Below are 24,122 nucleotides of genomic sequence, written 5' to 3'. Positions count from 1 at the left end.
AACTGTACAACAGCCTCTTATTTAAAAAAAAAAAAAAAGACATTTGCTAGTAATAGTGCAATAAAGCCACAGACAGTGTGTAGAGCTGTGAACACAGACCAGGACCCCATGCCATCAGGCTCCAAGTAACACAGAACCTCTGCACTGCTGAACATAACCAGCACGTTTACAATCACAGTTCATAGTGGACCCACATGAGCCCGAGTTTTCTCAGGCGTGGAAATAATTTACACTGATTTAAATAGATCCCAAAATACATTTGAAAGACCAGTTATCAATGACTTACCTGGTTCTAGAAAGAGATTATTCCTTTTGACATCAGTATAAACTGCGAGTGTTCACACAAGCTGATCACACGTCAAGTTGTAACACTGACAAAATTCCCACGCACCTGGCTGTCTAACTGGACCTCAGGTTAAGCATTAGCCATATCCTTATCTCCAAATTTTTATTAGGGATACCACTGTCACAGCAAGCACAAACAAAAGCCAACACTGATATCCTACTTTCAGATGGTTTCCCTGGATGCAGTATCAAGTGGCTTACATTTCCAGATAAGATCTGTGCTAAGTCTATACACAGAAGGAGAGTCTGCATAAGGGCAAAGATGGGTGTATGTTGCAGTAGGAGGAGGTAAATGAAGAGACTGTGTCTATCCACACAAATGCTGTGCTGTTCTGAGGCATGCTGCAGCCAGCAGGTCATTTCTATGTAGCTGGTAAATCATTTATCCTCTGAGTCTCTTTTAATAAGAGAAATGGGATCTAAGGACATTACTATCACATGCATTTCACTACTCACTTGACTGAAGTCAACTGAATTGAAATTGCTGACAGTAGTTCTGATTAGATGTTTAGTAGGTAGATTACATCTAAGTAAAGCTTGGCATCTGCAGCTCAGACTATTTTTATGACCGTGATGCCAGGCATCGGGCCTTTTCATTTGTCTACTGCCACAGCAAACCAAGCTAAAACAATCACTGCTGCCACACTACACAGGGCAGGCACTACCTCCCTGGTGTGTTAACATTTGTCTGCATCTGTATGACTTCTGCAAGACCTAGCATCACACCAGTCAGGAAGATAAAAAGCACACGTATGTTTCTACATTTCACAGTGTGGAAACAAAAGGAAAAGTTTCACCTTAGGTAAGGCACAAACCCCAATAATACGGGCCTTGGATCCAGAGGACCCATTGGTCAAATGAGATCACGAGACCCAGAAAAGGTCATTTGTTTCAAAAGTTCTAGAAATGGTAACTAGCCGCAACTTCAAGAAAGAGTATGCAAGTCTGTAAGTTTGACAGAATGCAAGTAGCCACTCCTAGTCTCCCCCTCAATTGTGAAAATGGCTTGTCCAGGTGTGTCACATCTATTGTATGTTACAAAGATTTAGGCAATACCCTTGACTTTGCTTCTTTTTGGCTGACTTTTGTTCTTCCCCCCTCCAAGGCCTCCACATTCACATTCCTATTTTGCCAAGCCATTTCTGTATGTTCAGATAAATGTATATGCCTGAAATATGCAAAAGGCATTGAGCTTCAATTTGGATATAGAGGCACACTTCTAAATCAGTCACGGTGGTGTTTTGTGGACAAAACTGTAGGTTTCAGATATTGAATTGGATTAGCTTGCTCTACAGTTTTCGAAATACTAAAAAACTGAGCTGCTTCCTCCTCTCTGTCTAAACAAGCACAAGACATCATTACTTATTTTTACCTGCACAATAAAATAAGCCAGCTCTCACTATTTCTGTTTAAGGATATGTTGCACTTAAAAGAGTGAAATTCCCACTTCCCTTTACAAAAAGTTTAAGTCATGACAAATCCCCTTTGTGCTGCTCCCTGCAAAGCAGCAACTTCTGAACACTTCAGGGTCACTAAAATGATTATGGGGAGAACTCCAACAGTTGTACTAACCAGCAGCCACAGCAGTCTGAGGAACACTGATGACCTGTCAGAAAGAAGCAGAGCATGTTCATTAGCCAGAGACTTCAACAACAGCTGACAGTAGATATGGAATCTTCTCATGTGGGGATGTGCTCTTCACATATTAGCTTATTATTCATTTAAGGGCAGCCGCTGGTGGTGTGATAATGTGCTTTGTGACTTAATTGGAACACAATATTCTACACTGTAAATTAGAGACTTGGGGATTTATTTCCCCTGTTAGTTTGCGGGAAGGCAAGCAGGGGGTCTTCTCCTGGAGGAATTTTGCATGAACGTATCTTTGTACCATTAACGTTAAGTGCTACATCAAGAGTACACATTCACTACATCATATTTCACGCAATTTTATTTATAAAATTGTAATTATCTAACAAATTGCATATAAAATGATTTACTTCAAGTAAATACAGAATACTGCACAACTATTAAAACTATTGTATTGTCCATCATAAGTGTATTAAAACATTCCTAAAAAATGCCTCTATTAAAAAACAAAAACCCAAGAACACAAGTAGCATGATCAAGACCACTTTCAATAGCTTAAAATGAATTACCAGGAAGTTGCATTAACTTCCTAAGTAGACTCCAGTTACATCCATTGAGATCAGCATGTGATACAATACCACAGTCTAATGCTAAAGATGACAAGTAATACATTATGCACCTGATCTATGCTTTTCTCCTAGACTGAAGGTAACCAGTCCGAAATCAGAAAACTAAAGCTCAAGCCAAACTCTACTGGGCATGCAGTTCTGTTATAGCAATACTTTCAATCGGTAAGTGTAGTTGGCTTTTACAATCAATTTTACAACTGATAAAAAAAAAGGAACACAAGAGAATACATTCGTATAAAAAGGAATGATACACAAAGGGTAAATATTGACACCTTGTCGTACACCCCAGGATGAACCAGAGAGAGAGTCAGTTGGAACTAATCTGGAATATATGTATCGGAGACAGGTCTGAGTCACAAAACCCAAATCCCAATCTCCCCAGAGCTCAAGGTAGTATCAGGTCCATCTCTACTATGTACACAGCGTGAACATGAACACACATACAGTTGTAGCTTTTCATTAACACATTTATATTGCCGAAAGACAAAAGACAGCTAGCAGTGCTGCCTGGTGCACGCTAGTAGTCACAACACTTATTTTTATACTGCATGTTAAGGGAGACAGATTTTTTTTTTTTTTTATCTTTTCTTCCAAGTGGCAAAATTTGGTAGCTAATGGATCCAAGAGGGTAGTTTTGTTTGCTTTAGGCAGTTTCATGACCAGTTAAAGATATCTGAAAAAGCTTCAGAGATAAAACAAAAACGGGAGGGAGTAACTGGAACCTTCAACAGTGCTTGACACCTCTTAAGATCTAATCTCCTTCCTAGGTATTTGCAGAACTGCCTTTTCAATGCACCCAAAAGGCACACACAGCAAGAAGGGAAAGGGACTCAAAAATTCGCGCAGGAGTTTCTCTTGAAGCCAACATTGTTAATCAGAATCAATTTTACCAAGGGCATCTCTAAAGTAGTAAAAACACAGATTAACATCCAGGACAGTTCTTATAGCACCATGGTTAGTCCTGCCACAGGTGATGGCAACCTCCCATAAGTGGTAGGGGGTGCTGACTCCGACCCTCCATGTTACAGTCTAACGCCGTTCTGATGCCAAGTAGCAAGGCGAAAAGGCAAGGGAGGTCCTGCTACTAACGAGAGCCCGAATGGCTGGCGGGGTTCCACCTCCCCCGGGCGCCTGCTGCACGCCCGCTGGGCAGACACTAGATGGCAGGCGACGAAAGCGCTCCCGCCTCACCTCCGGGGCGAGGTAAAGCCTGACCGCCCGCTCGGCTGTCATCAGCAAACTCTCACGGTGGACACTTTTCGGGTCTACAATAAACACTTTCAGGGTGAAAAGCAGTCATGTGCAAGAATCGTTTAATCTGCATGCTACTATTTACATTTCAAACACTGTTTACACACCAGAACTACAATTAGCATCTCTCTCAAAGGGGAGAGAAGGCGGCTTTCAGGACAGAGTACACTTGAGAACAAGCATCTCCACAGCTTCAAACTCTAAGCGGCACAATCAAAATTACGGATTTTGAAGCAAAGAGATCCTACTGCTACTGAAACAGACACACAGAGACAAATCAAACATTTGTCCATTAGGCTATTAATAAGGAAAAAAAATAAAGATCTCAAACAACAGAAAGGCCTGTGAATATGGAGAGTATTTAGAAAGCAGAGAGGAGCAAGGACCATGATGCCCTTTGGCAGGGCTCAGCAGGGAATTTAGAAATGGCTTTAAAGCCAGGGCTACTGCTGAAGCTACCAGACCTCTCTCTCATTAGCAATGCCACCATCCCATACGAATCACCCAGCAGAGCTGTTTCACACTCCACAGGCCATAAGCCTGACAACAAATTTCTGAACAACTACTGCACATTAAAGATAAATAGACTGACCTCTGAACTCACATCTACCCCACCACCACACCCGGCAGGCTAGAAGTTGCCAAGAAGTCATACCACCTACCATACCTTATTGCTTTAAAAAATGAGCCCATGTAGCCAGCAGATGTGCTCCAGTTGTGAAAACTTCAGGTGAGCTGCAAAGTTTTCTGGAAGAAACCTTGCCTGTATTTGGCAGGCTCTGACAATAACAGATTGATTTCCAAGGCCTCCCACAAGCTTTCCAACCTGAACACCTAAGCTGTTAAGTAGCTGCTGATGGGGCATTTCTAGGACATCTTACCTGATCTGTAGACAAAAAATGTGGGATTTAAATGTGCAATATAGACAGCTAATCCAGAACATTCAGTATGCATCCGTCAAACAACTGCAAAAATGAGGAAAATAAGAGCATCTCTTTGGAACAGGGAAGGGGGGGAGCATCAGCATCTGCAGCAATAAAGACAAGCTCTAGAAAAATAAGTTATTTAGTGGTTTTTCTAAGAACAGTCATTCTGGGACTCAGCAGAAGTGTTGCACATTTGCGTGTACATGTGCAAATAGTGAGAACAAGATTTGCTCACCTCAGAGCGTTTACCTTCCTATCAGTCTGGCACTGCCAACAGCACATCCAGCAGACTGGAACTCAAAGAACAGCATGACAAGACAGAAGGCCAATACAGTACAACTGCAGAAATTCAAGTAGAAGAATGAAGTTGTCTTCAGAAGCCCACAGCAGCAACAGCAGTATTCAAGATCAGTGGCAACAAGGAATGTTTCTGTAATGCAGGCTTTTTTTCCTTTTCTCCAAACCAAAGGGCTCAGTCACAATCAAGGCTCTTGGGTGGAAGGGTTACTTCCCCAACCATGCTTCCCTCATTTCTCCCCACACCATTTTGTCTCAGTGCAGCAACATTGGTGCTAATGATCTGTCTGTCCTGCTGCTATCAGGCAAAACGGTGTGTCCCTTTGGGGGGAAACAAACACCAGTAACTCCTCAAATTGAGGAGTGGCTAAGAAAAACATAACACTGTGGTGAGGTGGAACCAACTTTATTAAGGACAGTGAATTATAATTGCTTTCAAAGGCTTTAAAAAAAAAATAATTTACTCTGAGTCATGGCTGGCCTTTAACAGCAGATACCAAAGGATATGGAGGCTGCCTGATTCAGAGCCACTCAGTGGGAGTTAACCAGAAGAAGATGAGGTAATGCTCAAAGACAGGAGGACAACCGGACTGCCTGAGGCATCTGTGGAGCACCGGTGTGCCTACCACCAGCCTTCAGAAGGGAAAAAACCACGGGCCGACTAAAGCACAGAAAGGCAAAATGTGCAAGGGTACATATACTCACATGTTTAAGAGTCAAAGGACCAGAAAGGACCTTAATAGGTCATCAGACCAGCCTTCTATCTGACCCCCAGAACAGGGAAGCTCTGAAAGCAATGCATCCATCTCTTCTACTCCACATACTTCATTTTAAGAAACTCATCTCAGAAAGATGCTAAGCTCTTACAAAGAGGTGCTACACACCCTTTACCACTGTCTGACCAAAGCAGGAGCTGAGAGCTCACAGCTTTCAGGACTGGTTCTGCAGATACTGAGAAGGGTCATACAACAAGCTAAATCTATACAAAGTGCAATAAAACTACCCAAGCCATGGTCAGGTTTGTAAGTTCACTATTATTAGTGAAGAAGAATGAATCAAAAACTCAAATCTGGATGGAGTCTGATCTAATTCTTCTTCTACTATTTGTGCTTTATTCCAAATTCCACTCTCTTTTGTTTGACTCAAAAGACTCTGTCTTGGCTGATCCTAACATGCGCTTCTATTTTAAAACTTTTATTCCATTGCTTCAAGAAAGCTTTTTGTTGCATTTAGAGCAAAGGGAGACAAATCTCCATAGCAAGGATTTGTTCACTGGAGGTAAGCATTTACTCTCGGTAAAAGCTGTTCTCTCCAACTTCCAATGGAATGGGATACGATCTTTCCATAATCACATGCATTTACCAATAAATAAGTTTGGATTAGATTGTATTAAAACATATACACAGATTTAAAGCACTGGAGTGTCACAGGTTCTTACTCCACAGCTCATGCAAGTAAAAAGAATTAAAGACAAAAGAAAAAAAGAAAGACCAAAGCCTCAGCTAGGAACAGACCAAGAAATTACTGTAAAAGAAGTTTTGCACAAGTATATCAAAGCACTAATATTAGTGAGATCCCTAAATAATTAGGTTACACTAAAATCCAGAGAAAAAGATTTAGCCATATCAGATACACATTTTGATTTTTTAAGTTAATATATAATTCATTCTTTGAATAATATTATTCACTTGGACCCAACATCCACACTGCTTTCATACATTTATACAGTTATATCCCATCCTTGCCTTAAGAGACTGATGTCCTAAGGTATGGCAGCAACCAAAGGCTCTACAACCCTTGTTTGTCAAATATAAAACTCCTTTCCCTTCATACAAGGGTGGATAAGGAAGAAAGATGTTGATAAAATTAGCCAATTCTCCCTGTGAGCTTGCTGATTCCAACCTCAGAGTACTACAGGGAGACGGTTGGAAGCTTGCATAAAAAAAAAATTTCCCTTGTTTTAAAAACAATTTCTTTTACTGTACAATAGATGCATAGAAAGTTGCTTCCTGCTTGATGGGTTTAGGCCTGTAGCTATGTTTAGCTGTGAAAACAAGAAGATTGTTCCTTTACAGAGTGGTGAGGAGAGAGACCATCTCAGGAATATTTGGCAGCTATTGAAGAGCTCATGATACGAAGAATAAACAGCATATCCACAGACCACAATGATGCAACTCTGTCCCACCGAATACACCAATTTAAAAAAAAGTGTCCACTTGTTACTCAAGATCAAGAATACAGTAGAGATTCACAGCTCAACAGCTTTCAAACTGGTGGTTTAAAAAAAAAAAAATTGTCAGTGAGCAGCAGATTTTAAAATAGCCCACTCTTCTCTCCCCCACCCCAAAGAAACATGAGTTCACTGCAATATCAGGAACTTAGACTTGAGACTACTTGGGAGAGAAGGCTTCCCTGTCACCCATGTCCATACAGCTTGGTGTCAGAGCGACACACTGGAGGTTTCAGAGGGTTTCGGTTGTCCAGTGTCTTGTTGTGGTTACTTCAGCAGTTTTACCAGCTGGCTCTGACAGCCTCAATGTCACTAACCAAATTCTGGGCTAAGCATATCCCAAATATCTGGAAGAGACAACAGTTTATTCATTTGGAGCATCGGACAACTCTTTTCACACAGGCAAACTCCTCAGGTTATACAGAACTTTGATATGAAAAGCAAGCAACAGAAAGTTAGAAATCAAATTAACAGTAAGTGTTGGAATAAGGAAGGATATTGAAAAACTCCTGTAACCTCCTGTAACCCCAGTATTTTTATAGTGCCACTGGGTTCCAGGAAATTGAACAGTTCTAGACTTGCTTCACAAAAGCAACGGTAAAGGTTTCTCACTGCTCATTTAAGCACCATCAGAAACAGTAGGTCTGTACAGGCTTAAAAATCTCTACCTAATCATTATCTGACACAGAGTGTTAGTTTTGACCTTCAGACAGTTGAAAAGAAAAAAATGCATCCCTACAGATAAAAATTAAATACTCCTTAACACAAAGAAAGCCTCATTCATTTAGCTCCCCTCACTAAAACCTATGGATGTTGTATTTCTAAGTGCAACTGACACTGTGTTTCCAGTTCTCATAGACAGTTCCCCCCTTATATATTCTATTTATCTGCTGTTGTTCTGTGTAATTCATTACAGGGAACGTGATGTTTACCTGCAGTAATGCTATTCCAATGAATATACCGGCAACTATGGTAAGATTGTCCTGCAACCATTTCTCAAATTGAGGGACACAGCCTTTAGTGTAGATAACGATCTGCTGATCAACTTCCTGCCAAGGAGAAGAGGGAGTAAAACAGAGATAATTACATTCAACTACCCCATCAGTAGAACAACCTGCTCTTGCAAGAAGGATTCAGATCCTTAAGATAGCACATTAAAAAAAAATACTTACTGGTTTTTGCCTTGCATCGTAGCCACACTGAGTATTAATAACATCTTCCTAGGAGAGAGAGACAGACAGAAGAGAGGCAATCAGTGAAGTGTCTCCCAAACACCGTCTCTCCCAGCTCCCCAGAGTTGCTCCTGTATGTAGTAAGACAATCACCCTAACTTTGGTTACCATATTGCTTTTTAAAAAACCCTTCCTCTTCCATCCAGTGCTATTAATTATTTGCAACAAAAGCACATGGTCAAAAAATATTTTTAGCTCTCAGGGAAGCAAGCTGGGAAAATCAGCCCTCCACCTGGGTGAACTCCATGTTCCCAATGCAAGCGTTCAGAAGTCAAAATAAAGGGATTAGGGAACATCTATTTTAAGTGAAAGAACCTTCTGCTGAAAAAGTTTTGTCTACACTGAAAAACATGCCAAGACTACCGTTAACATTTTCAGACTTCAGTCTGTGCAGTGTGAAGAGGTGAGAAGGGGCAGTTCTGTTGCAGAAGCTGCAAGTTCTTACCAAAGATGTCTGTAGAAATATATACAGTACCTAATTCCTGTCCAAAGACTGGGGAGGAAAAGGAAGAGATGGAGTAATGTGTTCTTACTGCCTGTTCTTTCTTACAGGAGCTTGACACCAATGGCAAAGGAGGGATTTTTTTTCCTACTGCCTCTGCTTTAGTACTCCCAAAGCAGAGGTAATAAAAAAGGCTATGGTAGACTTCTCCTAGTGAACAAGTGCTACCCATTGGAAGCTGAAGCTGCATTTACTCTGCATACAGAGTTATTTCAGGGCAGTAAAATGAAGCAACTACTTTTGGTGTCAGCCACAATGGCAGCAAAGTATTAAGTTACTGGCTTATATAATAACAGTGAGCAGAAGAAGGAACTACTCAAGGAAGTGAGAAAATCAGCCAATCTTAGCTAGGTGTACCGAACACCACAATTTAATCAAATTGTGGGACATGAGAAAGGCAGCCAGCAGAGAAATAGATTTTAAAAAGCAGCCATATGGAAAAAGATATCTCCTACTATCAGTTAAAGCTCCTTTAAGTGTTTCCTCACTTTGCAGGAAGTACATCAACAGGTCACATCCTGTCAGTTGCCCAAGTTGGATTCCCTCAATGAACCTTTAAGATTTGAGCAATTCATATCTTTTAATGAGATGAATGTTTCTGTTCCAGGATCTAAAATATAACAGCGCCACACACTTCAAGGCTGTAAAAGCAGATAAGATTCCAGAGAGATTTTAAGCATTCTCCTTTGTACTGAATGCCTACTTGCTTTATCATCAGTGTCTTCTGCCTTTAGCCTTGGAATTTGTTAACCAAAAAAAAGTGTGAAGAATAAAATGGAAATAAATCAACTTTTCTAGGCCCTGCCTGTACAGGAATTTGGAACATCTCAACCTGCTAAACTACAGCAAAATGAACTATAGGAGTCCTAAACTATTTGTTGTAAAGGAGACTTATTTTGGCCTACCTTAAACTTAGCACTTCCTGATTCAAGCTGAACTAAAAGTAAGTCCTGTTCAATAAAGTATCCACTATTTTTTTGCATCAGTCCAACACTGCATCCTAATTCCAAAAGGGACAAATTTACTTTCCCACAGAATAAACCTGTGTTTAGCACTGCAACTGAACCAGTCACAGCTTGGTTACAATTATATAAATTACATGCATGACTCTTAATATTTTTAGAAATATTATTCTTTTTAGTCTTTATTTTAAAGGCAGTTAAGTGTGTTGCTTCCTTACAATGAATGAGACTTATCTTTAAATTTCTAGTTGCTGCATCACCCCCTAAGAAACTGTATCACCATATACACAGAGAGAGAGAGAGCTATAACTTTAGCATGGTTTATGTATTTATAGGATTACCTTGTACTGCTGTCACTGGTTTGGTTTTATAACAACTATATTTTTAAAACTGGGTTGTGATGACCTCTCTGTGTGGGTGGGTGGGCAGATAGGCAAACAGTAGGGGGAATCCTAAGCATAATGCTTGAGCCTAACCTACATTTTGTTTTAATATTTCATTAAAACATTTTCAGCAATGTTTGTGAGAAAGATTCAAACTACTGTGAAGACATGTTCACTGCAGAGGAACCAGAATGCAGCTTGTGCAAGTGGCAGTGCCTTAGCAGGAGAGGGAGAGAGCAGCAGTAGTGACTGGATGCGAGGAGCAGCAACTGTGTTCCATTAGCAAGGCAGAAAGCACCTCAGGTGCCTGTCGGCAACTTGCATAACTTCAGTGGGTACTACAGACTCATACATTCAAGGAACTGTAAGTCACTCCAGGTGGAGAAAAAGCCACAGCTGAACTACTAGATAATAAAAGCACTCACAGGCTGCTGCTTTTAAACTACATGAAAGTCAAATGTATGCAGTGTTAGCCACGTAACAGTTTCCATGCACACACCCATCCCTATTCTAAGCCTTTCACTGTCAGTAAAGTGCTTCCCTACACTTTACCCTTCATTCTTGATCATGTCTGTACTAGCAATGCATGGCTCCAAGATTTTCTGCTTGATGATCCAGAACTATAACTATTTAAAAAGACATGAAAATTTACCAAAAAGCTGTTCCCTCAAACAATTTCTGACCTGTCAAGTCTGATCTCAGGAGACTGTAGGACAAACAGTAATTTTAAAGGGAATGAAAGAGCATGTAAAGATGTCCATACCCAACTCAAGATTCTAATGCAAACATATGTCAGTTTGTCAGGACACAGACATTCATTATGTCATTCATTATGGTACCTGGCACAAACTGGGTCAAACTAGCTGCAGCCCCTGGACACTGCATTAAATAACGAGTAATACCTTCTTTAGAGTGTCTGATCTTAGAGTTGCTGTTCTTTAAGGCAGCCAATGAAATATCCTGATGATATTCAATTGAAAGCTCATCTCCTTCAACTCATTAAGGGCTTCTGCTTTTTATACTTGCTAAAATTAATATGTATGTTCAGCCAAGCCCATAGTTCTCTCATTCTAATGAAAAGCAGCAAACAGCATACAATGAAGACTTAAGCTAGCTCAGATTTTTTGCTGACTGCAGAAAAGTTAGTGGTTAAGCTGAGCTGCACGTACAAAAAGAATACAGGTTGGTGAGAAGGTAATGATAATGTATGACTTCTGGGGAGGGGTGGGAGCGGGAGGAATATCTTAGAGTGATTTAAAATTGGAAGGGCAAACCCATCCTACCCTCTTGACTGTCACTTACGGCAGGGTCTTTCGTGCAGCAAGAGAATGGCACACCACAGCGCTCTCGACTTGCATTGGAATCTGTGCAGTTGAAGTAAATATTAAGGTTCCAGTCATCAGCTCCAAAAGCCCCACAGCACTGCCACTAGAACAAAGAAAGGAGAACTTCTTGACTTTCAGAACAAATCTCAGCATTAGTAACATGCATCATCACTGCCAGTTTCCCTCTAGCTTTCAAAACAAAATCTAAGATACCCTCTGGTTTCATTGAAGCTGGCTTGTTTTTGTTTTTTAAAAAGACCACCATTCCAAACCTGTAAGCTGTTCTAAAATTATCATGTGATGAAAGTTATGTTCATACCCTGCAACACTGCTCTCTGGAGAGAAACCCATGGAGTGAGCTGATAAGCCTACACAACACCACAGAGTTGCATAGGCCTACAAGCTATGGCCCCAGAGATAGTAGAGCCAGTATGATGTTCCATCCAATGTGCCCTGGGTTCTCAACAAAACTAATCAGCTCCAAGGGCTACACTGGTATAGCTACTCTGTTTGCCAGTTTGGGGGAATCTTTGCCTGGGTGTACATCAGACGGTATGAACACATCATTTCCTGAGCATCACACATTGCACAAATAACCTCTTCACTGAAGGCAGGCAGAATCCTTCAAAAAGTAAATATGCCAAATGGCAGGCTTAGTCTCTGGCAATACATGCTGAACATACAAAGAATGGACTGGAGATCAGTGGAGCACTGATGGTTTACAGCATTTAAGGAGCTAGCCCAATGAACCCATCTATATCAACTTTAAAGAAAAAAAAAGTAATTTAAAAAAACCCAAGCAAACCACATTTTTAAAAGCATTGGAATGGCAATTCTCTTTCTAGATGTAGCACAGTTTCCTATGCAATACCTGAACATGTTGTCTTCAAGCATTATCTCTACTAGCTGAAAAAGTAGCTTGCTCTCCAGACTCATACTGTCCCTGACTTACCTGCTGAGATTGCTAATCCAGTTAGGAGAGCAAGTTTTATGTAGCACCTGCAAAACTGGATGGTAGCCTCTTGGTTGCATACAAGTGGACCACTGCTTTCAGACTGTGGTGACCCCTGACCTTCTCCCAACTCGACAAGATGCAAACCAGTGCAAGGATCCACATCCTGTTACTTACTTGTCATTTTTCCCCCCCCAAGGCATAAAGAAGCAAATCAAACGCTGAATGAAATTATTTTAATTGCAGAATGTACAAAAAATTGGTAAACATTATTTCAACCAACACTTAACCATGTTAGCTACACAGGGCCAAATTCAAAGAGGAGTTCATCAACACAGGCCAGAATTGAGTACTAGAGCAAGAAGGTACTGGCAAAATAACTTGTATGCAAAACTCAGTGCAAGACTCCTTTACACACACTGATAAATTAGAGAGCTTAACCCACACAAGCATGTGCATCTCTGGCTTCACCCTTCCCTCCTAAGTGCAGATGTACCTTGTTTAGAGATTTCCTATGAGAACTTCATGAGTTGCCCACTTCATTAGCCTAATTGCATTAAGTCTACTTAAAAAGAAATTACATTGTAGTTTCACTCAGACCAGCTAAACATCTCTGCCACTCTGCAGCGTGGTGTAGCACCTCTAACGTTGCTAAAACTACACCAAAATTCATCTCAGAACAAAATTAAGCTTAGAAAAGGATTTTTTTTTTTAAACAGAAGTGATAGCTCCTACAATAAAATATTTTGAAGATTCCCTCCCCAAGAACCCTAAAATATCTTCAAACACATATAGAATATGCTCCAAAAAACTGAACATGACACTGATGATTAATTTGTAGATTTGACACACTATCTCTAAGTCTTCAAGAATAAGTCACCCTAACTCTCCACCTCGTTTTGCTCAGTTATACATCAATGAATAAGCCACTTTTTAGAGGTGCTGTGTGTTTGTAGAAGTTCTGTAAAGAGAAATATACATATATATATTCAAAAGTATTATATGCTAGAATATTTCTGTTGTTCCTTGAAGAAACCAAACAGATGGGAGGTAAAAAATAGAGTAGGTATTTCTTTAAAGTCAGCTTTACAAAAAAAATAAACATAGTCCAACTTACATATTCCTGTGTGAAGTCTATGAGGTTTTGCAAATCAATGTCATCTCGGTATGCTCTGATGTTGTTGTTTATAAAGAAATACAGCTGGTCCTTTATCCAGTCTTTGAAAACAAATGCTAGAACACCAGCAGTGAGCTCCAAGAAGAAAATAATTCCAAGAAACACAGAAAACTATGAAGAAAAAGAAAAAGGTTAGAATTATTTTATGACCAAAAACTTATTTTTCAAGGCTCACAATTATGTCCAGTGTTAGGGCTTTATCTGTTTCAGTGTAAGTTCAAGCTATTCCGGCACAAAGGAAATTTTAAATTAAAAATACACGATTTTTAATTAGGGCTGTAGTACAGGAATCTTAATTCTATTCTAACAAATAATAAAATGCCAACTAATTCAAACTTTGGACATTTCACTGGGATTTTCAAAGAGGTCCAAGAGAATTCACTGTAAATTTCAATAGAGATGGCTACTCACCACCTGCAGAGCCCTCTGAAAATTCATCTTAAATTTCTATGTAGGCACTTACATTTTCAAAGGCATAAACAACCAATAATGCCAGTGAAATGCTTTCTAAGTGACTTTTTCATTGGTAAAGCCTTGCCTAAGCAGACAAAGCAAAAATTGGTAACAGCAGAAATTAATTAATGATTAAGTCAGAGCAGAATGTCTATGAAATGACTCACATCCACATTAAAACTAAATGAGGCTGCTATGATTAATGCAAATGCAATGGATGCCAAAGGCATTACTAATGATGTGCCACTTTCTCTAAGCATCTCCACGGAGTCTACCCTGTTTTAAAACACACAGGGGTCCTCATATACTGGAAGTCCATCCCTTTTGCAATTGCGCCTTTGAGTTTCATTTTAATATGCTCTCTGTGTTTGTTCAGATGCATTTTTAATTTCTCCTGCAGCTGCTGTATAGGAAGCTATTTCTGGTACAGCAGATGGGTTAATTTTAGGCAAGCTAAGAGAAGCAAGGAAGAGGAGAAAAGAAGTGTTACAATAGCTCCCCCCCTCTTTTTTCTCTCTCTTTTTTTTTTTTTTTAAAGACAAGAGCAAGCTAGAACTAACCCAAGCTGCTTTATAAATGCCACAAGAACTGCAATTCTCAACTGCCTCCTCCCCTTACACAACATGTCTGTGGGAGCCAAATATGTCGCTTGAAGACAGTTGTTTCACTAGAAGCCTTTTCATGTATATATTAACAGTTAATGGTTATGAAGACACAACTACTACCCAGGCTGTGCCCACCTCTGGAAGTTGGAGTGGTGGAGGAAAGAATCTTGAATTTTTCTTATAAATCTTAAATTTATCTAAAATGGAATATAATACTGTTATCCTCATCTTCAAAGCTCATGGGAGGAAGGCTTTCAAAAAACAGAACCAGGCTACTTAGCTAAAGGAGTTTTAAATACTGAGGAATGTTTGTATATCAGCAGCTCGTTCCCCAACTAACAGTCCAGCCCAGTGTTCAAGATGACAACTTCTATTTTCTTTACCTATCCTGCGCACGTTCTCCTCCCTTTCTCCCTCTCAGGCCCCAGCACTGACAGTAAGCAATGAAGCCTTTTCAAATTAGCTAAACAGTACAGAACTCAGGATATCAGCAAGCAACCCCTCATAACAGTCCGATCTCCTCTGTACCATGAGGGGCACTTGCACAGCAGAAATCACACAGGTCACATTCAGTAGGGTATCTACATTCCCTGTATTTCATAGGCAGCTTGTTATGGATTCAAAGTTCAACATGCAGATTCTTAGCAGAAATTTCTCTCTTTTCGTGACAGGAAAGCAAAATGCTAGGCTATATCCATATGAAAAACAGTAGTTCCATGTTCTGATTCTTACTGTCAGTAGTTTTGAACCCTAAAAAAAACCAGCCAGTAAGCACCAGAGACTGAAGAGCTGTAAAGTGTTAACAGTAAGCAAAAGCAATTCACAGAACAATACTCTCATATCAGGTGATATCTTCCGCTCCCCAAAAGACATTTTAAGATCTTTACACAGTTAAGCAGGAACAGAGAACATGACTTATGCTACGTAACTGATGAATGCCACAGCTGCAAAGGCTACTTACAAATTTGAGAAGAAAGGTATTTTCTCGCAAAGCTCCAATGCATCCTGCAAATCCCAAAATAAACATAACTCCTCCTACCACTAGGAAGAGCCAAACTGGATCAAAGCCTCCCAGGTCTGTGATGGAGGAGATATTGGACAGCACTCCCTGGGAAAGAAATAATGCCAAGGGATAACAAGTGTGTTCAGTTTTCAGTTGTAGAAGTTCTGCTTGCATTTTTCTTTTTAAAAAGGTAGAAGACTACAGCAAATAAATGTTCTGCAGTACAACAAGAAAATACAATTAAGAAAATCTTTGCATTCAAAAAGAGATTAAAAGGGTGATTATGCACAATATTTCTGAATCAACATGTAGAACGAACAACAAAATGTGCTTCTAGTCCTCTGTGAGAAACTCACAGGGCATTTCACTGCTTCTATAGCTATGAGAATTCGTCTGCCAGAAAGTCAGAATAGATATTTGAACAAAACTTAACTCAATCTTATTACCCATGCTGAGATGCATTTTAGGTATCATATACATTGTTTATGTAAGCACACAGTTACACATTATGATAGAAAAAGCAGTCAATAGCAAGAACAGCTCCTTGAACTTAGCATTTATGCTCAGTATTTACAACAATTGACAGAAATTAGAAGTGAGCTCCTAGGTTGCAGCATCTTGCAATAACGAATTTTACACCAAATTTTGACAAACTAGGTACCTGGCCAACCCAACTTCAGGCATCTACAGTGCCAAAAACTCATTACATAAATAAAGTACAGCTACTGACTAATCAGCAGGAAAAATTTGAAAATAATGTTAAGTCTCTTGGTAGGACATAAGGCAGTTTAAGAACTTGTCTTGGGAGATAGTTTGCACTAACTTAGGTTAGACCTATCATATGGTAAACCACATATATTTTGTTTTAGATATGACAGTCAGCACAGTCTGCTTGTAATGCCATTGTCCCCTTAGAAGCAGAGCTTGGGTTGTGAAGCCAGTAATCCCAAGGAACTATTTTATTTTTTTTAACTCATTTTAACCAGAGTTTGGCTGATGTTGAACAGATGGGTCATATCAAGAAGCAAGTACAAAGTCTTCCTTATTCCAGTGAGCTTGCACAAGAACAGTTACAGTTTCCTAAAAGCCTTTTGGCAGCAAAAAAGCTGAAGTATCACTATTTCTTCATTCACCTCCCAGTGCTGTAGGTCAATGCAAAGCACACTGCTGTAGCAGACATTTCTCCATGTGTTTCCTCAAAGAAGCCTGAACCCAGGCTGCGTTTTGGACTACTGCTTTCCCTACTGACTCCTGAATGAAGCTGTGGCTTGAAAAGCAACAATATAGACCTTTAACTCTACAGCTCCTTATATGCAGAATTATTAAGTTCTTCATCCTTCTCCTTTTCCCTGTTCATATCCCCTTTGCGTCTTTGAAATAGTCCCAAAAAAGCAATAATTTTGAAGGAAGTTATAACCGTATTTCCAAAAGTTGTTAGTAACATTGTTAACAGATGACTGTTCACAACTGTGGCTTTAAACATGTGGGGTTTTGTTTGTTTGTTTGTTTTTAAATATACTCAGTTTGGACCACTCGGAACATATAAATAGTCATGTAACCAATACCTTTAATACAGTACTCCACCTAGTCTGCAACCACTTCCATAGTTTCCCAAGCAAAACTGACATTGAGCAAGTAGTAAATGAAGGCAGTACTCGAAGCTTTTTAAGCCTGCAGACAATGATAGACTGGATAAAATATACACATGAATTTCTCCAATGCACATAGCAAGGAGCCTTGGAAAAGGCCAGCATGCTAAAAACAAAAGAAAAACCTGACTACAACCCAATCCTAAAGTATGAAGAATAAGCCAACAGCATGAATGACATTCTCAAACCGGCTTCCTCTCCCTCTTACTATAGAAGGCTATTGCCAGACAGAGGGATGAAAAGAAAAAAAAAAAATATTAAAAAACCTACAACACATTCATCACTTTTTTCCTACCTTACATGTAGTACTAGTCTTATTGTCATTCATTAAAAAGACAAAAATAGATGTTAGGCATGATATAACACAATGCTGCTCAGAGCCAGTATTGCTATCAAAGCAGACTAGCTGGCACATCCCTTTTTCTAACTAACTAGTGATGAGATGGTACAAGCCAGGCTGAAATGAACACTTATCTGTCATTAACACTTAAATCAACGTGTGCAAAAGTTTTCCACTGCTTTTGCTTTGTTACATTTGTCATAGAGAAGAAATCGATGACATAACTTTCTGGCTAAGAATGACACACAAAATAAACAGTATAATCCAATAACACACAAACCTTTGAAAAAGTCATGGCCTAGGCCATACACAAGTGAGGAAACATGAGCTCTGCCCCAAGGGACAAAGACTGCTAAAATGACTTCTTCACAAAGTTTTTAAGTCCTTTTTATGTTTCCCCTCTGTGCCTATATAGTTACCATAAGAAATTCTGCCTTAAAGCAAACACTACTACTCATTTCTTTTAACATTAGCTGATTTTGGAATTAATGGACTGTAGTATAGTAGAGTGAGAAAACAGTAACTGGAGAAAGGATGTTGCCTTTGCATTTTAATTATTTTACTTCCAAAAAAATCCAAGAAGGATGAAGAGTCATTTAAGTCTCTCTTTATAAGACACTCTGTTGGTCTTTAAAAAAAAAAAAAAGAAGAAAAAAAAGAAAACAACAACAACAACAACAAAAAACCCACAGCAAATTACTACGTTTAATCAAGTTCCTTCTAGATGCAAGTAATAAAATTCAAATGAAAGAAGAAATCCAAGTGAAATTCAGCTCACATTTGTGGACAGTGCTCTTAGAGAAGCTAGTCATAATATAAAGTGTTAGTGAGAAGAAATACACCACTTTGCATTTTGTCACACTCCCGTTGAAGTCGATGACAATAAAATTTAGTGAACCAGTTGTATATTGCCTTTTTGATCATGTCCTTTCCCACCTTACTTGATTTGCTAGCACTGTCAGGCTCTTAACACCCTGGCATATCACATATTGGCCGATCACCCGGCAAAAGTCACTCATCTAATCTCTGGTTTCCTCCAGGCTCCAACTCCTCAGGGCAGCTACGATCTGACACGTACTGAAATAGAACACAAGCTTTATCTGCCATTGTTTGCTGTCCTTGGAAGGCCCCTTTACGTGCATCTTTTGCTAGTCCACATATGGCAATCATAAGCCCAGCTTGGATAAACCCCAAATAACACACCCTGACAGCGCAAAGCACATACTGCCTAATTCTCATTTGTACTCTATGTGCTCTCTGCATATGAATCCCAAGATATCAGTATTCTGGAGAGATGTCTCAGGATATACAATCTTCAGAGAAGCTTTGGCAATAAAACAATAGCTAGCAGCAGGAATGACACACACAGACAATGCTCTGTGGTTACAGCTAGAGATGCATAGAGGTAGTCTGAGAGAGAGCTGCTTACTGCTGAAATATGGTTTTCCAGTCTTGTTTTTTTCTGGACACTTACAAATAAGCTCTCTGAAGAGACAGTGGTGCAATACTTTAAAGAAAAGCATATTTTGCTTCAAGCAGCAGGGCAATGATCAGGGAATATTATCTCACTTTATACTGTTAAGAAGAACTAAACATACAGTCCTATAGGCACATACATCTCCTATCTACCACAAGTTTCTATAATGCCTACTACCACAGGATTCAGTATTTTTTGGCTGTAACTGCTACTTCTGCGGAAAGTTTGGCAGAGATGTACAAATGCCTGGTAGTGACCAATTCTGTCTTCATCCCATCTTTAGCCAAAAGCAAAAGGGAATGTTTCCAGAGGTGCTCGAGCAGAGGATCAGGAATCTCATATTCTAACACTGCATCCTCCAGTGACACGCTCTGAATCCTCAGGCTGACCAGTCAGTCACAGAATATACAGTGACTGTTGAGTGGTCTCTTCCATCAACCTAAACAAGCAAGACCTAAACAAACTTCCTGCATATCCTTTAAAGTCAGGCTTTCTACAAATGCAAAGTATTTTTCTCAGCAACACTACTGCAACAGTCCACTCCAACCTTTACTGTTAAATAGTTGCAAGTACTACTGATGCTTTAGCATCTGAAAGGAGGAAATACATTTTTTTTTTCCTAATTTCCTAATTTTCCATATTCTCATTTTGGAAGTATGGTTATTTTTCTGGGGTACATGCACATCACTTTCTTGGTAGTTTAAGCATGTGCGTAATCTTTATTTGGCAGTAAACACTTTGTGCAAAGCTTTTCTTCTTTCTGTACTTTTCTTCTCACAATGGTGTCAATCCAGGGCTCTGCTGTAGTTCCACAAGGAGAACCAGTAGGACATGTTCCCTGGCTGATCTCCAGCTCATCTGTTTGCTCTGTTCCCCCATGCTCAATTGCCTGCTGTACATTACAGTGCCTGGGTTATTACCCAACCTTTTAATCCACCACAACTCAAAAATTTTGGGGGGCAGTGAAGCAACAAAAGCATCATCCATAATTGAACTAAAATTAATAATGGTGAAGTTATGAAAAAAGTTCCTTTATTTGTGCAATGTACTTCACTTCAATCACTAGGACACAAAGATGTAGGCATGGAACAGGAAAGACTGACCTCATATTCCTACCCCACCCCAAATTCAGGAGAGGAAGTCAAGTTTAACAGTAGGACTCGCTCTTTTCTCCAAGAAGAGTGGGGTGAAGAGGCATTGGTGGTACCTTCTGTTACACCAAGGAACATGAGACAACCAAGCCAGGCCTGCCAGAAGCTCCTGCAGAACTGGAGTCTTCTCCTTACAGTATGTAAGCACAGGCAGAAAAACAGTCTATGAGGGATGCCTGAACACAGTGATAGATCCTCTGTTGTCATGCCGGTTTTTGCCCATGGCCAGAGCCCTCCGCCCTACAAGCTGGATCTCATACATGGGTCAAGGAAGAACAAGGCAAAGGAAAAATGCTGGTCCTGAAGACAGCAACATGAGAAGGCCCCTCCTGATACTATAGCTGCACAATTGTTTCCCTTTATCCCATCAATAAAGAATAAGGAAGCAACAGTCACTTAGAAAAGCAGTAAGGGTACACCCCTCACCCCTTCTCCATCTTGTACTCTTTAAGATCATCAGGACAATTTGTACTACTTTCCAGAGACAGATCTCTGACTCCAGCTGCCACCTTTGGCGCACATCTACATTAGCATTTCACATCAGATCCAGGAGTCCATTTAAAGGGATCACACACAAGCTATGCTTCAGTTCACACCAGGGAACAGTCTTAGAGCACACAGACTAAATTACTTACAAATGAAGATGTGCCCCTGGAACATAATCTGTGCTCCAACCACTAGCAGGCATTCAGTCCATGAGATCACACTAGAACCAGGCTGAAGAAAACTCAAACTTTCAAAACCTGCAGACTGTGCAAGTTGGGTCCTTCAACACCATTTCCTCTCTTATTGGTCCATGCTACCTGCATTTAGCAGACATACCCTTTGCGCACTGAACCCAGAAAGTTACTTTAATTTCCCCAGAATGTATGGATGCCAACGCAGACATCTTGGTTGGAGCAGTGCCCCAGTGTTGGCACACCTACACAATCTGATTGTGTTCCTGGTTCCTAATGAGGCCAAACAGAAGGGAGTCACAAGTACATTAACAAACTAGCGAGATTCCAGATCGTCTGTGGCTGTAGTTAGTGTAGAGAATCCACTGCCACCTTCAGGTCTCAGAAATGTTCCCAGAAGTTTGCTAGACTGTTGCTTCTCTCTGGAACAGCTGATTGCACAGGCACAGTAGTGTACTGCAGGGCAAGAGAGAATGGTTCCAAGTGAAAACACTCTAGGTAGCAGCAATTTTGAAAAGCTGACCAAGTAATGAAAATTCAAGGCATCTTGAGTCAGAGACAACTCGGGAGAATCATCATCCTACAGAACAAAGAGGTGATACACTGTGAAAGTATATGGGATTTGGCCCACCGGAGTGCATGTAAAAGAACAGGGCTCAACACAACAGACTCCATGACAAACAACATCCCAGAGGGCCATCAAAAAGTAAAAAGAAGAAACCAACACCAGTAGCATGGGAGAAATCAGCTATTTCTCTTCCATTTCCTCCACAATGGGAAAAAAACCTTCCCTGCTGCAGAATCCCATTACGGGGGGGGGGGGGGGGGGGGGGCAGATGGTCAGAAAAAGATTCAGCAATACAAGATCTTCTGAAACATTTCTTCTTTGCAAACAGAGGATTAGCCTTTCCACAAGCTTGTCTGCAGGACTTAAAATCACTGGCAAACAGGAACATGTGAGAATGATGGGAAATAAAAGTATTTCCAAATGCATGATTTTAAAATGGAAAAATGTGTCTCTACTTTGTTAGTCACAAAATTCATACAGTTTCTCCATGCTGTGCATCTGAATGACCATGGGAAACAGAACAATAGTCATTGAAACATGCCAAATTAATTCCACTCCAGAATTTTGTCTCTGCAAGCAAGAAACTAGGTGGGGGATGTTTACAAATCTTATTTCCTTGATTTTTGTTGGGTTTGTATCTCCCACAGCAAACAGCAATAGCATCAGAACTTTATTTTTCAAGAGTCTAGTGAAGGAGAAGAACTAGTCTAGCTTTCTTGTCATGACAAAGCAGTGTTCAATAGGTGAATAACTGGCATAAATACATGCAAGATACAGACTTTTACATTTTTCAGGATTAATGGTTACAAGGTGTTGGAACACTAGTAAAATTATTTAAGAGGCTGTTTAGATAATGCATCTTTATGTACTGAAATTTAAATTAAATGTAATAGCAAATACTAGTATCTCTCTCCTCCCCAGCCCTGTAAAATCCACACACAGAGTCCTGGCTTAGAAGCAAGATGCACGCTTTGGGTATCCTTCAGCCCATAAGGACCCACAGGCTATGTGCACAGTTTCCTTGCTGGCAATTGATTTTAAAAGAACTGTGTGATAGACATGTATGCACAACAGTTATGGAGTAACTAGTGTATCACTCCCTCTTGATGTCTGCCACTCATGGGGACAGTAAAAGAAGTGAGATTTTTTTCCTGAAAACAACTGTAGTTTTCATTTCAGGGCAAGGAGAGACAGACTTGGTCTGACAAATTGTGACTTTTTTTATGTAGGGAGTTTAGCCTGTCCCAGAACACCAAAGCAGGCCTAAATCACCTTATATCAACATGTAGTAGTCTAGCTTAAAACTTGAGATCCAGATTTAGAGCTCCTGCTCACTAAGAATACTATGCTGGCACACAGAGGAACCATACTGGTACCCCAAACTGCACTCAACTTGACATCTGAGATGGAGTGTCTTCTAGTTATGCTGATTTAACAAGAAAAGCCTGGCAACCAAACTTATGCACATAATCAACCTCTTCCACTTCTCCCTCTTCATTTCAGTCAACCTTACACATGAACTAAGTTTAATCAACAAATTTTGCAAGGATCTGCAGATTTTTTTTTTCCCCCACTTTAGTATTTCTACCTTTGCTACCTCCTACTTAAAGTATACCCCAAAACCACAGTGCTTTCCTAAAAACTCCCTCTCCATGGCCAGTCTTGTAAGGTCTCAGAAGACATAACAGCAATTGATCACTTAGTCTCACTGCTCTTGAATATAAATCTCCTGCAGGTAGTGAGAGAACCAGGAAGCTTATTTTCCCAGGTACCTACTGGTATCATACCATTAAAACTCCCACTGAGCCTTAAGACCACATTATCTAACATATACAAGCAAGGAGGGAAATAGGCATTTTTTACAAGTCTAAGTTATTTTTTAAAAAGTCACAGAAGAAATTACTTGAAGTGATTTAAAAAGCCAGTGAAATACAAACATTTTTCCCCTGCTGCTGGGCAAAGATAGTATAAGTTGCTTGGGCTTAGCATAGACTTTTTAGTACAGACTCTTTATACATTAACAATGTTCATGTCACTGCTGGGGGGAGGTGGGAGGGTGGAAATCAGCTGCCATGGCTGAACTTTTTTATGGTACAAGCCCAAGTCTAGCATGCCTGAAAACACTGAAAGATTGTGAGCTATATAGTGCATCCATGTATAGATAGCTTTATTCATCTTCTGAGTTTATTGCCCCCACCCCACCCCCCCAGCTCTCTTTCAGTTTCATGACTCAGAATGCTAATTGCCCAGTTTTTGTTTAGGGTTGGCTGACTGGCTGTCAAGCCAATTCTATTGCCTATTTGACAAATGAGCTCTTTCGCCTCCCTGCAACGGCTGTAAGGAAGGTCATGAGACTCTATAGTGTGCTTTTTTTCTTCTTTATAACAAAGTTTAAAGGGGA

At 40.0% G+C, this 24,122-nt stretch overlaps 1 protein-coding gene across 1 annotated transcript in view; it reads right to left on the bottom strand.

The window, feature by feature from the left end:
* Positions 1-5,425: 5,425 nt before the first annotated feature.
* The window catches only part of TSPAN5 (tetraspanin 5), an 83,780-nt gene continuing 65,083 nt past the window's right edge, over positions 5,426-24,122 (bottom strand). Inside the window, exons 3-8 of the mRNA XM_052775974.1 lie at positions 15,818-15,964; positions 13,739-13,909; positions 11,647-11,772; positions 8,438-8,485; positions 8,198-8,314; positions 5,426-7,612 (exon numbers count right to left, since the gene is read on the bottom strand). Of these exons, the coding sequence (XP_052631934.1) occupies positions 7,547-7,612; positions 8,198-8,314; positions 8,438-8,485; positions 11,647-11,772; positions 13,739-13,909; positions 15,818-15,964 (675 nt within the window). The 3' untranslated portion in view covers positions 5,426-7,546. The remainder of the gene's footprint in view (positions 7,613-8,197; positions 8,315-8,437; positions 8,486-11,646; positions 11,773-13,738; positions 13,910-15,817; positions 15,965-24,122) is intronic.

The sequence above is a fragment of the Harpia harpyja genome, chromosome 2 (assembly GCF_026419915.1).
Source record: "Harpia harpyja isolate bHarHar1 chromosome 2, bHarHar1 primary haplotype, whole genome shotgun sequence".
NCBI lineage: Eukaryota > Metazoa > Chordata > Aves > Accipitriformes > Accipitridae > Harpia > Harpia harpyja.
The sequence above is the reverse complement of the archived record's forward strand: the minus strand, read 5'-3'. Positions and strand labels throughout refer to the sequence as shown.